The 14465-nt window shown below is 48.0% G+C and overlaps 3 protein-coding genes across 4 annotated transcripts; all 3 read left to right on the top strand.

Annotated features, from left to right (window-relative positions):
* Positions 1–1816: 1816 nt before the first annotated feature.
* Positions 1817–2778, top strand: LOC120901768. Its single transcript, XM_040310006.1, has 2 exons — positions 1817–1882; positions 1972–2778. Exon 2 carries the CDS (start codon positions 1985–1987, stop codon positions 2312–2314), a length of 330 nt encoding a protein of 109 aa, XP_040165940.1. The 5' UTR covers positions 1817–1882; positions 1972–1984; the 3' UTR covers positions 2315–2778.
* A 2275-nt stretch (positions 2779–5053) lies between these two features.
* LOC120901769 lies at positions 5054–6790 on the top strand. Its single transcript, XM_040310007.1, has 2 exons — positions 5054–5163; positions 6084–6790. The coding sequence occupies exon 2, from the start codon at positions 6092–6094 to the stop codon at positions 6374–6376; it is 285 nt and encodes a 94-aa protein (XP_040165941.1). The 5' UTR covers positions 5054–5163; positions 6084–6091; the 3' UTR covers positions 6377–6790.
* Positions 6791–9376: 2586 nt separating this feature from the next.
* Positions 9377–14462, top strand: LOC120901767 (spermatogenesis-associated protein 20). 2 transcript variants are annotated; one of them, XM_040310004.1, is made up of 4 exons: positions 9377–10030; positions 10288–11901; positions 11963–12171; positions 12243–14462. In XM_040310004.1, exons 1-4 carry the CDS (start codon positions 9768–9770, stop codon positions 12719–12721), a joined length of 2565 nt encoding a protein of 854 aa, XP_040165938.1. In that variant the 5' UTR covers positions 9377–9767; the 3' UTR covers positions 12722–14462. The 2 variants fall into 2 exon arrangements, with proteins under 2 accessions (XP_040165938.1, XP_040165939.1); XM_040310005.1 differs by having other exon boundaries at positions 9909–10025.
* The last annotated feature ends 3 nt before the right edge of the window (positions 14463–14465 follow it).

Genomic DNA, 14465 nt, shown 5'->3' with positions numbered 1-14465 from the left:
CCTAAGCCACGAACGGATAGATCAACTCATCTTGCTCAATCAAGCACAACCAAGATGAGGAAGTGCAGAGCGGTATTGGTTTGACATTTTCCTACCACGACCCCTTTCGGTGCGCATCCTTGCTTATCACTTTGAGCGTTTTATTTATAACAAAACGCATCCTTGGCGTACCGTGTTTGCCGCGATTGGTCAACTGTCGCCAAGAGACGATGCCAGCTTACAGCTGCTGCTTCATGTTGTGCTCATCTTGCTCGGTGTCTTTGCTCTCTCTCTCTGTGTATTTCCCCAAAAAAAAATAAAACGTTCTTCGCACACCAACAAAACCTGTTTGTTCGACAATGTAGGAGGAAAACTCGTAAAAATCGCTGCTCACAGTTCCAAAATTAACTTCGAAAATATGGTTTTTCAACCTCCTCATTCCTCTCAATTCTCCAATGTATTAGATTGGTGTTTGCCTTGATGCCTGGTGTGGGGCTGTCGAGCCAGATGGATGGATAAGAAGAATGGCGACAAAATTCGCGATGAAATATAAGTTTTAAACGATTCTACTCGAATTTTAAAATTTAACTCTTGAAATAAAAACAAAAACTCGTATTCAATTTCAAGCATTTTAAAGCCGATGATATCACTAAGAGTAAATCTTTGTTTACCTCTCGCTAGTGCTTGAATTCTACTCTTCCGGAAGCGAGTAAACAACAGCAACGTTCGCAGTTTGCAGCCAAACGATCAGAACGTTGATCCCTAGCAAGCCATGCTGAAACACAAACAAACCTGAACAAAAAAAACACACTGAAGACGATCCTCTCTTTCATGCTTCATTTTTATGTTATTTCTATTTTTTTGGTCAGCTTCCAGACATTCCAGAGCGAGATTCTGATTCTGCTAAGGAATATTTAAATTTCAAAAGATATTTTCCACTTCCCTTCTTCTGTACAAGACCAATAAACTTTGTGCAAAATATAAAACCCCCCCAAAAAACTGGAAATGAAGCACTACACTACCGAAAAGCTCCTACAGTGAACAAGAATACGACTACAAACAATAACAAACAACAACAAAATCCGCATTTACAACAGGTTTTGACTCCTCTTCCTATCAGCACGATCACAATGATCACCAGCACAGGGTAAAAAAGCCCCCGATCAAAGCGTTGTGCTAAGAAGAAGGCAAGCCTGTACGGCAAGGTTGAGCATCTTCCACCCCTATCTTGCTTGAGAGGGGTAGTAGGATAGGCGAGGGGGCTTCGTGTAAGGTTTTCACTTAAAAGTCTCATCAATAAACGGAGTAAAGCGGATAGGACGGGTACGGGCGGAAAGCGGAAGAATGGCCGCTCCAAATAGTCTGTTTTTTTTCGACTGCTTTTCGAGAAGTTATTCTTCCCACTCGGCGTATGCAAAATGGTTGTCTTTGCCCGATTCCAACCCATGCGAGAATACGTTGACACCCATACTGTCACAGCCGCCCGGAGGAGGTTGGAGGGTTCGTGTTTTTTTGTTTGTTATTCTTTCTTCTTTTTTTTTTTAATTGATCTTGAACCGTTTGAAGGAAGATGCAAATTAGCTCGATCGTGTCTCACTTCAGCTCATGCGTGTTCGTGCTCTATCTTTATGGTTTTCTTTGTTTTTTTTTTTTTTTTGGTGGATTTGACGGCGTTTTTTGACCCACACTCTTCCCACCAACAGCGTAGAAGATGTGCGGGAAAAAGCTAGACTGAGAACCCACTATCAGCATCACTTTTACACACACATCTAACCTCATATCAGTAGAGCTGGTCTGAAAGCCCGTTTGGAAATTGAGAATTGCAGGAGAAGGGAGCGCTTCATATAAAGCCATCTACCGCAGAGCCAGCGTTCTATCGTTTCGGTTTACTGCGCTGGATAAGGTGGGTTGTGTGTCCGTGTTCGTCCGCTCGTTTTAGCTGCTGTTGTAGAGTGCTGTTTCCCTTACCGAGTGCGTTTCCGAATTTTACAGTATCCCACAGACGATGAAGGTTGCCCTTTGCCTGCTTGCCGTGGTGGCCGTCGGCCTGGCCAGGCCACAAAACTACGTCCAAGAGGACTTTAACAAGGTGTACCAGACCGCCCTGCAGCGGGGCTTCGTCCGGCCGGACGAGACCCTGCTGACCGGACCGGTGCCCGTCCCGCTTGTCAACCAGCTCGAGAACGTCCCGTTTGATCAGCCCGTTGCGATCAACCAATTCGTCCAGCTGGTCCCGAATGCGCCCGAGGTGTTCCCGCCGCTGCAGCGCAGCGTGGATGACGCGCTCGTCCGTGCCCGAAATACTCCCTTAACCCCGCACGAGCGAGTGTTTTAGTTTCGCAAGGATATATTTGACATCTGCAAACCGTTACCAGGACAACGAGATGGACCAATTCAACTGAATTAAGCAGCATTACCCACACAACTCTCACCCGTTCACCATCGTGCAATGGTGTGCGCTGTGTTGGTGTGTGTCTAACGTGTGGATATTACTATTCTTAAGAGCATTAGAACTTTAAATTGCTGGCTTCTTCTACCGGACTATTTCCGGTACAAAACAGAGAGAGAGAGAGAGAGAGAGAGAGAGAGAGAGGAGAAAAAACAAAACCAAGTGAAGCCGAACCCAAGGGCCCAATGCACCTCTCTGGAAAACATCTCGCGCAGGGCGCATTCAAGTGCAACGACATCTCGGTACGAGCGCGCCGCTGTGCTGTGCGTTTGGGCTTTGGTCGGTTGTGTTCACTGGATAGCATCAAAGATACTAGCAGGGAAAATAAATGTATTTTAGTTGTTACTGTACGTCGATCGTATGTTTTGTATGTCTCCTTCCACCACCACGCTGAACTCCGAACGAACTGCCTGTTTGGATGGAAGATCTTTTGATATTCGAATTTCAATGACGCTTTAGCTCGTCTCATGGACGCGCAAGATAATGGCGCTGAATGGTTCCTAATCATCGGCAGCATCCTATTGTGGTGGTTGCTCTTCAACTTAATCAGCCACTTTTAGCTTCAACAACAGCGATCTATGCCTTAAGTTGTGTCACTGATTATGGACGATGGCGGCATCCTTAAGTCGGACAGCACATATTTTGCCCTATATTGTGACTTTCAGGCTTCCTGGACAGCTGTTTAAACCACTTTTCGCATGCCTTTGAGGATAGTCTTTAGTTAAGCTCCTGCAAGAAGAAAAAATCAGGCCAATATCTTAGAAATCTCCCAAAACGGCATAAAATTAAGGTCCCCCGAAAGTGGGACAGTGTCTATTCCTTTAAAAAAGACGGGGTAGCTTGCAAATATTGGCCAATAGGGTTTGTTAATCGTGTATTTGTGCTTTGTGTGACTATAAAAAAACATCTAAGAATAGAATACAAGTTCCAAAAATTAGTAATGATTATTTTTTGGTTTATCATGAGTTTTTTTTTAAGATATCGGCCTGATTGTTGGAACTAGTATGGTCAAAAAGTATCCTGATCCATATGTGACAGCAATATTCCTAACCGTATTTTGAGCAACTGTCCAGGAAGTTAGCAAAATTAGCAAATATTTGGGATAATGCATAATAACAATTTGGGGCATAACTTGAGCGTGCCACCACTGTATATTCCTAAGCGAAATACATCACAATAGCGTTTTCTTGTTACAATCCACCAAAGGAAATGATCAGGATTTAAATACCTTTCGAACGAAGATCCTTACTATGCAAACTTAAACAGTGAAAAGAGGGGTAGCATCAACAAAACTAACTGTAAGGCCTTTATAAAGAAGAAAAGGCATATTTTAAAACGCAAAGCTCAAGCAACATTTTACAAACATTTCCTGAAAGAATACAATTAACAGAAAAAAGGAGAAGAAGCAAGATCACAAAAGCTCTCTTCTTATGGAAAACATCTCCAAGCTTTAGGACCAAGAAGTAAACAACGAAGCAGCCGAGCGAACCGTTTATGGCATGCTGCGATGAAGACGATTTAGAACAACCGTCTGTACTAAAACGGACTTCGCACACCACGCATTCTTGATCACGTTCTGATTCTGATTGGATGACTGGGAAAAGTACTTCCTGAAGGATTCAAAGTACATTGTCTTTGGCCTATCGCGTGCCCTAGCTCTTTCTCTGAATTTGTTCTTATTGAACGTATTTTCCCAACAGCACATCAATCCCACAACCCATCCGAATCTTGCTAAATTGCCGGCTAAATTTCGATGTCATCCACCACGGTAGCAACCGTTGCAAACAGCTACCGTGCTGCTTGGATTAAACAATCATCGATCAAACGAAAAGGTTTAAAAAACGCCCCTATGCACAACTTGTTGAATTTGTCACTTAAACATCAATGCCATCGATCATCCGCTGGTGCCAATTTAGCACCATCTCTCTCCGGTGTTGGTCTCTCCAGGCAGGCAATATAATCCCCCCCCCCCTGGAGGAAACCTGTTCCAGAAGCTCAAGTGTAGTATGATTCATGAAAGTGAACCTTCCATCTTGAGGTGGTGAGCTTTGCGTGATTTTTGCTTAGGATTTGCTCAAGCAGGAAATGTAGCGCTGTCGAAAGCTTCTTAACGTGCTCTTGCAGTTGAAGTTACTATGAAGGTGCTCTTCCAATAATCTAATTTTATTGGTTGTTGGACTTTTTTTTTCTCTTTCGAACAGCAATGAAGAACGAATCGGGTGTTACAGCAAAAGAGGCTCACGACTTCGTTTCGTTTCCCAAAACCTATGAGGCTCTAAGGCAAACGATCATTAGCATCCAAATGGGTCGTAGAAGAAGCGAGGGACGAGACGGGCGTGCGCGATGCGACGAAGGTGTCTCACCTGATGAAATGGGGGAAGAAAAAACAAAACCACAAACATAAATATTCATCCCCCTTCGGCCAGCAAGCAAGAAAGCCTGTGGAGCATCCAGCACATCAAGACGACGAAGACGACGGGCAGCACCGGCTGGCGGGTAGCACTAGGGATAGCACCCTCCACCAAGCCACCGGGCTAGCGCGCAGACACGATCGACTGCAACACACCTCCCCCCTCGCACATAGTAGCGCGCATCGGGGTGGGGATGGTAGATATAAAACCGAACGTACCGTTGGCGCCAACACTTTAATCGTTGCCCGGCACCGTGCGCCATCACAACCAGCATCTACGTCGCTCGCTCGATCGCTACGATCCGTAGGACTTTCCCAATTTCAGGTACGTATCGGTTTTTGGGGAGGATCGGTTTGGGTCAGCACCGCTTCAGTGTTTGGGGGGATAACGTTTAAGTGGCGACTGGACACAAACCAAAGGTGAAGTTTGCATCAGTGCTAACCCGGACAGTGTGCTGCATTTTGCTTGCTTCAGAAAGTTGATTAATGGACAGTTTTTTTTCTGGTGTGAGCCCGCGGGGAGGGCTGAGCGCAAAAATCAACCTAAGCGTAATGCCGCACGGATCGACCCGGGAGTTCGTGCCGTTTCCCGCAAGAAAGCTCAATGCCATCGAAAGTGAAATTGTTAATCGCGTTCAAGGAAGGGGAATCATGGGAGGGCTGAACCAGGCTGAGGTTAGTGTGAGCAATGGAACGGCCGAGAAGCTGAGCAGCAAGCGAAAAGGAAAAGGAGCCTGTGATGGCCACTCTGTCACGATCGCGAGATGAAAGGAGCAAGAAAAACACGCACCAACCTGGTGCAGAAGGGCAAAGACGGCCGGACCGGGTCGCGATCGCCGAAGGAAACACACAGGTTTTTCGGAGACTCTCGGTGTGTGCTTGAATGTGTGTGTGTCGGTGTGTCGGTGTGCGCTAGTGCCTCTTGTTTTTTGTAACTGATGATCGGCAAGTTGTGCGATGACTTCCCAAGCGGGTCTCGAAACGCTCGATTACGAAACACGCTGTTGTTGGCGTCTCGCGCTCACCCGCAAAGTTGTTCGATCACCCAACACAGCTCGGGTGTTTCGGTGCAGCCCGGCGGGGATGATCAGTTTCCTTCGAAGAACCCTTCATTCGTAGATCTTGTCTTCAGGGGGGGAGGGGGGTTCATCTCATTAAGCGATTTTCAAAGAAGAGAGCAGTAAGAAAAACACAGCCATTAACTCCAACCCTTCATTTCCCAATGTTTTCGGCTCAACTCCACAGGTCTCACCATGAAGGTTGCTATCTGCCTGTTCGCCCTCGTTGCCCTGGCCGTGGCCGCGCCCCAGCGCGACGGTGGCGCCCTGACCGATGAAGCCATCCGGCAGGCCCAGTCCCAGCAGCTGATCCCGCAGGACGCCCAGATCCAGGGCGTGCAGCAGGGCATTCAGGTGGCCGCCCTCGAGTCCGTCCCCGGCAGCCAGCGCGTCGATCTGTTCCAGCTGCTCGGCGATCAGGTGCCGCGTGAAGTCATCACCAACCTGCAGTCGCAGGTCGATCAGGTCGGCCAGGTCTAATCTCCAATCTGTCCCAACCTTTCCGTCCACCCTTGTTTTCGTCTCCTCCAAAACGGATGATTCTCCGGATTGCCGTGGTGGAAGCGACGAAGACGCAATGTTCTAACTGCCTGAAGTGCTGGCTATTCTTCCACGAAGGTGCCACCTACAAAGCTGTCTAATGTTTAAGACACACTTTTCTGTACCGACAGAATGGGCGTGTGTGTGTGTGCGTGCGTACGTGCGTGTTTGTTTTTTTTTATTATGTTACAAATGTTGACTTTTTAAACTTAATTAGCGAGAACCAGAGAGAAGGAAAAATGACATACAAGAGAGAGATAGGAATGCGTCAACAGCCCTGGAGAGAGAGGAAGATGTACAAAAGGGATGCGAAAAATCAAGATGAAACAATAATAACAACACCGTTCAAACAAACTTTCAATGTTTTTTATGTGTTTTTTCCGTGGGGAGGAGAAACAGAGGAAGAAGAGGAAGAAGAGATGGTATTGTGCAAGCATTTGGCAGAAACATTACGTGATCGTACGGGGGCTATTTACGGATGATTCGAGACGATGCAAACATTGGTCCATTTGCACATGCGGCCGGTACTTCAAATAGGACCTTGAACATGTCCAACTGACCGTTACTGAACAAACAGGAGCCCCCCGTCCGTCAGCGGATGTCCAAGATCTTCACACTGGTGAACTTGACCAAGGAGGGAATATGACCAATGACCATTAGCTGGAATATGACCAATGACCAAGAATATCTCCGGTTTTGTTTGGAGAGTTTCCATTAGCTTAAACGTTAGCACCACAATGTCTTGCCGACGACGCTCGAATCCCTGTTCGGTGTGTTCCTGTAACTACTTTGTCTCCTATTCCATAGATCATTAGGAACGCCTATTAGACGCTGTTGGAGATCATAAACCGGGGGACACAGCTTCCAAGAAGTGTCACCGTGTGATCACCATTTTCCAAACCACCAACCGCTTCTTTTCTTTGTCCCTCTTTTATGACGACACTTTTCGGTCTTGAACGCACCATTTATAGCGCTCAACAATCCATAAATCTTATCGCGCTTTTGTCGCTTAGCGCTGGTTCGTTGTCGAGCGTTAAGGCTCGTTACTGTGGTTCGGCGTTACTGGGAAACCACAGCTTGAAGAAGCTGGAACACTTGAAACGTTGGAAACCGCTCTTAACAAACGCGCAGCTCGTTTGGATGTCGCAAAAGTGGATGTGTCTTCACATTGGAACGAACCCACACTTACGGTATGTTGCAATACGGGACTCATTAATATGGAGATCGTCACCATTTTTTTGCAAACTATGTTTCCTTCTGTATAGCGTTCATTTCCGTATCTTCAATCTACTGGTCCCCCCATTTGATTGCTCGACCTTAAACTCTTATTTTAGCTCTACTAACACGATTACAAACGACACACTAATTTGCATTGCATTAGTGGTGAAAACCCCCCCCCCCCCCCCCCGGGAGCAAGCTAGCTCTAACCTTTAGCTTCGCATGATCGCTTATCAGCAGGGGTGTCAAAGTGATCGCACATGCTCAAGAGGCGATGGCACAGGCTGCATGCGAAGAAAGATCACTTTCATTCAATTATCAGCATTTATCGGGATACATAGAATCAGTTTTAGATGCAAGATACTAATTTATATTTCGAATGCATCAAACTCCTCCATGCGAGGAGAGCAAGGTCCTATTCAGCGGAACCATTCGATCGCCACTTTCTATCACTCTTTTCGGCTGATGGTGGGATGGTTGCTTGCGCTGATGCTGGCCTTGCGATGCTACCTCAACCACGTTGACACGTTGGCGGCTGGCCAGAAGGGTGGCAGTCTTATTTTTGGAGAGACAGAAGCTCAATGGGTTCAACCGAATTACCATAATATCTTCGGTCGATCCAAGCCAAGGGCAACTCGATCGGCCACCAAAGTTCCTCGCCACCATTTTCTCACCTTCACGCACCAGGCTTTGCTCCAGGTCAAAATCGACTCCACACACCTTTCACACGGTGTGGCAGATCGATGAAACTAAAAGTTTTTTTTTTTACTGGATCGCTAAGCAGCGCTCGATCGACCTACTCGATCACTTTTACATTCGGTAAGCGCCAAAGTGCTACGCGCCAAAGGTGATGGCTTTCCCCTTGGCCATGGCCAACGACCAGATTGTTCGGTGGTAGAATCGAACCAGACGAATCAGCTCTAACGGCAGCATCTTCAGCTGCATGACGTGGTGGGCCACACGCTGGGTGCAATATTTTATGCTAATTAGTTTTCTATCCAAATGGTTCGCGCAAAGTCAAGGGAACGGCATTCAGGTGGGGGTGGGGTGGTGGCAGCGGGCTGGTGCCATTGGTTCAAATTCGTTCTTTTCGTAGTAGGGAGCGCATTTGGGAGAAGCCGGGCCGGCGATAGCGATGAGCGACCGGCATATGGTGGATCCGGTTTGAAGAAGTTGTTTTTGTGAAATAAGATCTAGTTTGTATGCTAATTTTGAATCGATTTAATGGTGTATAGATCTTGCAGAAGTGATTTTTTTTTGTGGAGAAATGTGTTAACTGTTGGAGCATTATTTAAACTCTGCTTAACTTATGGTTTGCCCTCTTCGATCAGATATCTTTATAACTTTAAATGATTATCGGATTATTGTAGTTCAAAATTACATTAAAATTGAACCAGATCCGGCCATGTGAGGATCACTTTCCATTCAACACCAGTGTCATAATCTTGTTTTGAACTAAAATTAGGAAATATTATGCAGAATATAAAACATATTTAAATCATTACATCAGCAAGTAACGCTATAGAAGGATTAACATTTCAAACCATGTAAAATCATCCTTAAATTTAAAGTTTTGCAAATTACAGTTCAAATAAACCGTTTTCCCTTTCGTTCGCCTGCTTTGTCATCCAGCCGACTGTTGGAGGGCAGCTAAATTTCAAGAACTGAACCTGTTTATACTCTCGCATGAAAATCAGACGGAAAAGGTCGAGAGGGGGGTGGGGGCTACTTTGACAGCACAATAAAAAACACACAAAATTCGCAACCAAAATCGTGTCGCAAGGTGCAATTCGCAATTTAATTGTGCAAAATTTGCCGTAAGTAGCCAGTGCGTATGGCGACCAAGTGTAGTCGGTGGTGTTAAATACTCTCTTAGTGAAAACGATCTGGCTCGATACGTTGTTTTCCAAAAGACTCTCACATACCTGAACACACACACGTTTGTTAGCACGAGCAGCAACAGCAGCCACAAAACAATCGATACCAGCATTGCCTGTGTGTGGTGGCGTGTTCGTTTGGTGTGTCACAGTGTGTATCGCGCCTGCTTGCCTGCCCCGCACTCGGAACTAGGAACTAATCACGGGCCAGCACCACCACCAGTGGAGTCTATGCTATGTTGCATAGCGTTGGCAGAATCCCGCTAGCGAACTATCTGCGTTGCTGCACGTCGTCGTCCACCGGACATCTGCGCAAAGTACCCCGTGCCGGCGGCAGTCTCGGGAGCAGCCCGCTCGGTCTGCACACACCGTCGGTTGACTGCTGCTCGTTTTCCGCCAGCTCCCCGCTACTGCTCCACCACCCGCTTCCTTCTCCACCGGCCTCACCACAGCATCAACCTTCGCCCCATCATCCGCTAGCGACATCAACGCAAGTACGGTAAGACCTTCCCATACCCCCAATGCCTACTGCGCCAGCAGCCGTGTGTGTCTGATTGACGTGACGGCTATCGATTTTTCATGCCTAATCTTAACTGCTTGTCCTTTTCTTGTTGTTTTTTTTTATCTTGCCCTCCCTCGTCCCGTGATCGGACCGAAACTAATCAACACACACGCTCACACGAAAACTATGACGAAAATGGGGCACTACTTGATGGCATTATGCAACGCGCCGCTGCACTCACATCGTCGCCACAGCTCCTGCTCGAACCATTCGAAAGCACCACCCCAGTCGGGCCAGGCAACGATGGCGGCCAACTCGAGCGGTACGGAACCAAAGTTTACCAACCGATTGAAACAGGAGAAATCGCCCTACCTGCTACAGCACGCCCACAATCCGGTTGAATGGTACCCGTGGGGCGAGGAGGCGATCCAGCGGGCACGGGCGGAAAACAAGCTCATCTTCCTGTCGGTCGGCTACAGCACCTGCCACTGGTGCCACGTGATGGAGAAGGAGTCGTTCGAGAACGAGGAGGTGGCCAAAATCATGAACGAACACTTCATCAACATCAAGGTGGACCGGGAAGAGCGGCCGGATATTGACAAGCTGTACATGATGTTCATTCTGCTGATTAATGGTTCGGGCGGGTGGCCCATGTCGGTGTGGCTAACGCCGGATCTGGCCCCCGTGACGGGAGGGACGTACTTTCCGCCGAACGATCGGTGGGGCATGCCCGGTTTCACGACCGTACTGACGAAGCTGGCCAGCAAGTGGTCCACGGATAAGGACGATCTCGTGACGACGGGCCGGTCGGTGATTGAGGCGATCCGGCGCAACGTCGATCACAAGCGGGCGGATGAGGTGGAAGATGCGACCAACATGGAAACGCTGGAAGCAAAGTTCAAGCAGGCGGTCAACATGTACCAGCGCAACTACGATATGGTTTGGGGCGGTTCGCTCGGTGCGCCAAAGTTCCCGGAAGCGTCCAAGCTGAACCTAATGTTCCACCTGCATGTGCAGGAACCGAAGCACAAGGTGCTGGGAGTGGTGCTGAACACGCTGGACAAGATGGCCGCCGGCGGTATACACGACCACGTGTTCGGTGGCTTCGCGCGCTACTCCGTGGACAAGAAGTGGCACGTGCCACACTTCGAGAAGATGCTGTACGATCAGGGCCAGCTGCTGTCCCTGTACGCCAACGGGTACCGGTTGACCAAGAAGCCCTCCTATCTGGCGGTGGCGGACGCCATCTATCGATACCTTTGCAAGGACCTGCGCCATCCGGCTGGCGGTTTTTACAGCGGCGAGGATGCCGATTCGCTACCGACGGCGGAGAGTGAGGAAAAGATCGAGGGTGCCTTTTACGCGTGGACGTACGATGAAGTGAAGGAGCTATTGGGCGCGAATGGGGAGAAGTTTGGCGAACTGGGCGGCGTTGATCCGGTGGCCGTGTATGCTGCGCACTACGACGTGAAGGAGGAGGGCAACGTGAAACCGAGCAGCGATCCGCACGGCCATCTGCTTGGGAAGAACATCCTGATCGTGTACGGTTCGGTGCGGGAGACGGCGGAGAAGTTCAACACGACGGTGGAAATCGTCGAGCGTATCCTGAAGACGGGCAATGAGCTGCTGCACGAGGTGCGCGATAAGCGACCGAGGCCACATCTGGACACGAAGATACTGTGCGCCTGGAACGGGCTCGTGCTTTCCGGGCTGTCGCAGCTGGCTTGCGTGAAGGATGCACCGGGAAGGAGCGAGTATCTGACGACGGCGGAAGAGCTGGTGAAGTTCATTCGAGCGAATCTGTACGATGTGCAGGCGAGAAAGCTGTTGCGATCGTGCTACGGTGGGGCAGAAGAGTCGTTGGCATCGTAAGTTGAATTGTTCGCAAATTCGAGGAGGAAATCTCACTGGTTTGCCCGGTTCTTTTAGTGAGCGTCCCATTTACGGATTCATCGACGATTATGCCTTCCTGATCAAGGGACTGATCGATTACTACGTGGCATCGTTGGACGAGCACGCTCTGCACTGGGCGAAGGAGCTACAGGACATCCAGGATGAGCTGTTCTGGGACACGAAGCACGGGGCTTACTTCTACTCGGAGGCCAACTCTCCAAACGTTGCCGTTCGATTGAAGGAAGGTATGAATCGCCTCAGACAGTTCCGCACTGAATCGGAATTAATCGATTATTCTCTCTCTCTCTCCCTTCAGATCACGATGGTGCCGAACCGTGCGGTAACAGTGTCGCCGCCCACAACCTGCTCCTCCTGAGCGACTATTTCGAGGAAGAGCGGCTGAAAGAGAAAGCACGCACCCTGTTTGACTACTTCGCACACACGGCCCATTTCGGGTACGTGCTGCCGGAGATGATGTCAGCCGCCCTGCTGGAAGAGCAGGGCCGCAACACGCTGATTGTCGTCGGTCCGGAAAGCCCCGAAGCAACCGCGCTGGTCGATGGGGTGCGCGAATTCTACATCCCCGGCATGATCATCGTGCAGCTGAAGATCGATCAGCCGGCGCACATCGTGCGGCGGCGCAAATCGCTCGACAACTTCAAGATGGTGAAGAACATGCCGACGGCCTACATTTGCCACAACAAGGTGTGCCATCTGCCGGTGACGGAACCGGAGCGGCTAACGGAAGAGTTCCAGCCGCGGTACACCTTCGACTACCAGGAGTACGAGAACTGATTTTTCGAGGCCTAAGGTTTTCCAAAGGACGTGATTGCCGACCGTGCCGACCCATTGTATTGGGGGGGGGGGATGGCATGGGCGGAGCGGACTTTAGCTGGAAGACTGGTGGCCGCCGCAAGGGATTCGAAATCAAGAGACACACAGGCACACACAGCCACGATATGATGGAACGCTAAAATGAGGACAATTGGTTTTATAAACGGAAGAAGACACGTGATGAAAGCGGATGAGTCGGGCGTCGAATATCAATCGAATCGGATCGATCAGGATGAAAGATCGAATATAGCAGGGAAAGGAAAGGGTGGAGTGGATAGAAGAGGATAAGTTCTCTCAACTTATGTTAAGCATTGGGGCACTATTTCGACCGCCAAAACACAGCCTCGAGACGCTGCATCACCTAATACGAGCAAAGCTTAGCTGCGTTTATCGCGTTTTTCCGTTTGCTCGAGTTCTCGTTTTGTGTGTTACACGCTGACGACGACGGTTCACTATTATCCCTTGTGTACGCGCTTTGTAATTAAACGAACCACTCATGATTTGCGCCATCGGTTATAAACCGAGTAGAGTTCGCATTCCGTTTCGTGCCGTTGCGTTCCAACCCAGCCTCCCCATCCCCAGCACAGCAGGAGAAAAGGAGCCGGAGGAACGGCAAAACGGTTGTTGTGTTGTTTTCCGGTGCTCGATCGCGGTTCGCGCCTACTATTTGTTGTTGACGTTGATAATTTATTTGCTCAAATTGGTAGCAGCGTGTTTAAGTTTAGTTTTTCTGACCGTGCATATTGTTGCTAATTTCGTTGTGTTGCGTTGTCGCGCTTGTCGTGGAGTGGAGTCGCAGCTTGTCAAGAGTGTACACGGAATCAAAATGTTCACAATTAGATACGATCGAAAGGCAGCGGGGAAGGAGAAAACTTGTTAGCAAAAAACGTACCGCACACATAATTCTATTGTAGATTGCGATCGCGCATAGATTGTAAGAATCGTGTATTTCGATTTTTTATAGAGCGTTTCTCGCCCATGATATGCCGATATGCTAGTAATACACAGCGCGATATATATTATTAAAGGAATCCGATTTTACTGAACTGAAGAAAAAACGAACAGTCCCTTCCTTCGAAAGGTTTTATAAAAGAAATAAGATTCCATTTGTTTTTCAAAACAGATCGATTTCAAGTAATTAGAAAGAGCTTCATAGAAAAAGATACATATATGTAGAGAGATAACTAACTACACAGAGCATCACAATGTTTGTGTGTGTGTGTGTTTTTTAAACCCTTCTGAATCACATAATCAAAACTACAGATCAAATACTTTTGATTGCTTCAAAACCAACAAGCACACAGAGCCCAAGAATCTCAGCAACAACCAAGCACATACAACAGTACAGACAGTTCCGTAGTGATGCGTTTTTAATCGTTTTTTACCGAATTTAGTGCTCAAAGACGTAACGAATGTGGCAAACGAAGACGGGGGGAAGGAGAGAAGTTAATAGACGAAAAGGAGAGATATCTTCCACAAATGATTCGTTTGTGCGAACCGTTTGAAAGTAGCGAGTGAGTGAGCGTCGATAGATCGTTTTACCAGTAAAAGTAAAATACGAAACAACCCAGTCAAACAACACCACGCGCGCTATTGATATTAAGCGTTTTTATCTAGTTTTTAATCAACTTCTATTTCCGATCTATAACAAATCGCAAAGAAAAATGAATAAAAAAAAGAAAGAAAAACATTTAAAACAAAACGG

The sequence above is a fragment of the Anopheles arabiensis genome, chromosome 3, assembly GCF_016920715.1.
Source record: "Anopheles arabiensis isolate DONGOLA chromosome 3, AaraD3, whole genome shotgun sequence".
NCBI lineage: Eukaryota > Metazoa > Arthropoda > Insecta > Diptera > Culicidae > Anopheles > Anopheles arabiensis.
The sequence above is the reverse complement of the archived record's forward strand: the minus strand, read 5'-3'. Positions and strand labels throughout refer to the sequence as shown.

Bases quoted from the DNA above. Each gene is read 5' to 3' on its own strand.
- LOC120901768 (XM_040310006.1), top strand. From the start codon at position 1,985: ATGAAGGTTGCCCTTTGCCTGCTTGCCGTGGTGGCCGTCGGCCTGGCC.
- LOC120901769 (XM_040310007.1), top strand. From the start codon at position 6,092: ATGAAGGTTGCTATCTGCCTGTTCGCCCTCGTTGCCCTGGCCGTGGCC.
- LOC120901767 (XM_040310004.1), top strand. From the start codon at position 9,768: ATGTTGCATAGCGTTGGCAGAATCCCGCTAGCGAACTATCTGCGTTGC. The intron at 11,902-11,962 runs GTAAGTTGAATT...CGGTTCTTTTAG, and splicing joins GCAGAAGAGTCGTTGGCATC to TGAGCGTCCCATTTACGGAT. The intron at 12,172-12,242 runs GTATGAATCGCC...CTCTCCCTTCAG, and splicing joins TGCCGTTCGATTGAAGGAAG to ATCACGATGGTGCCGAACCG.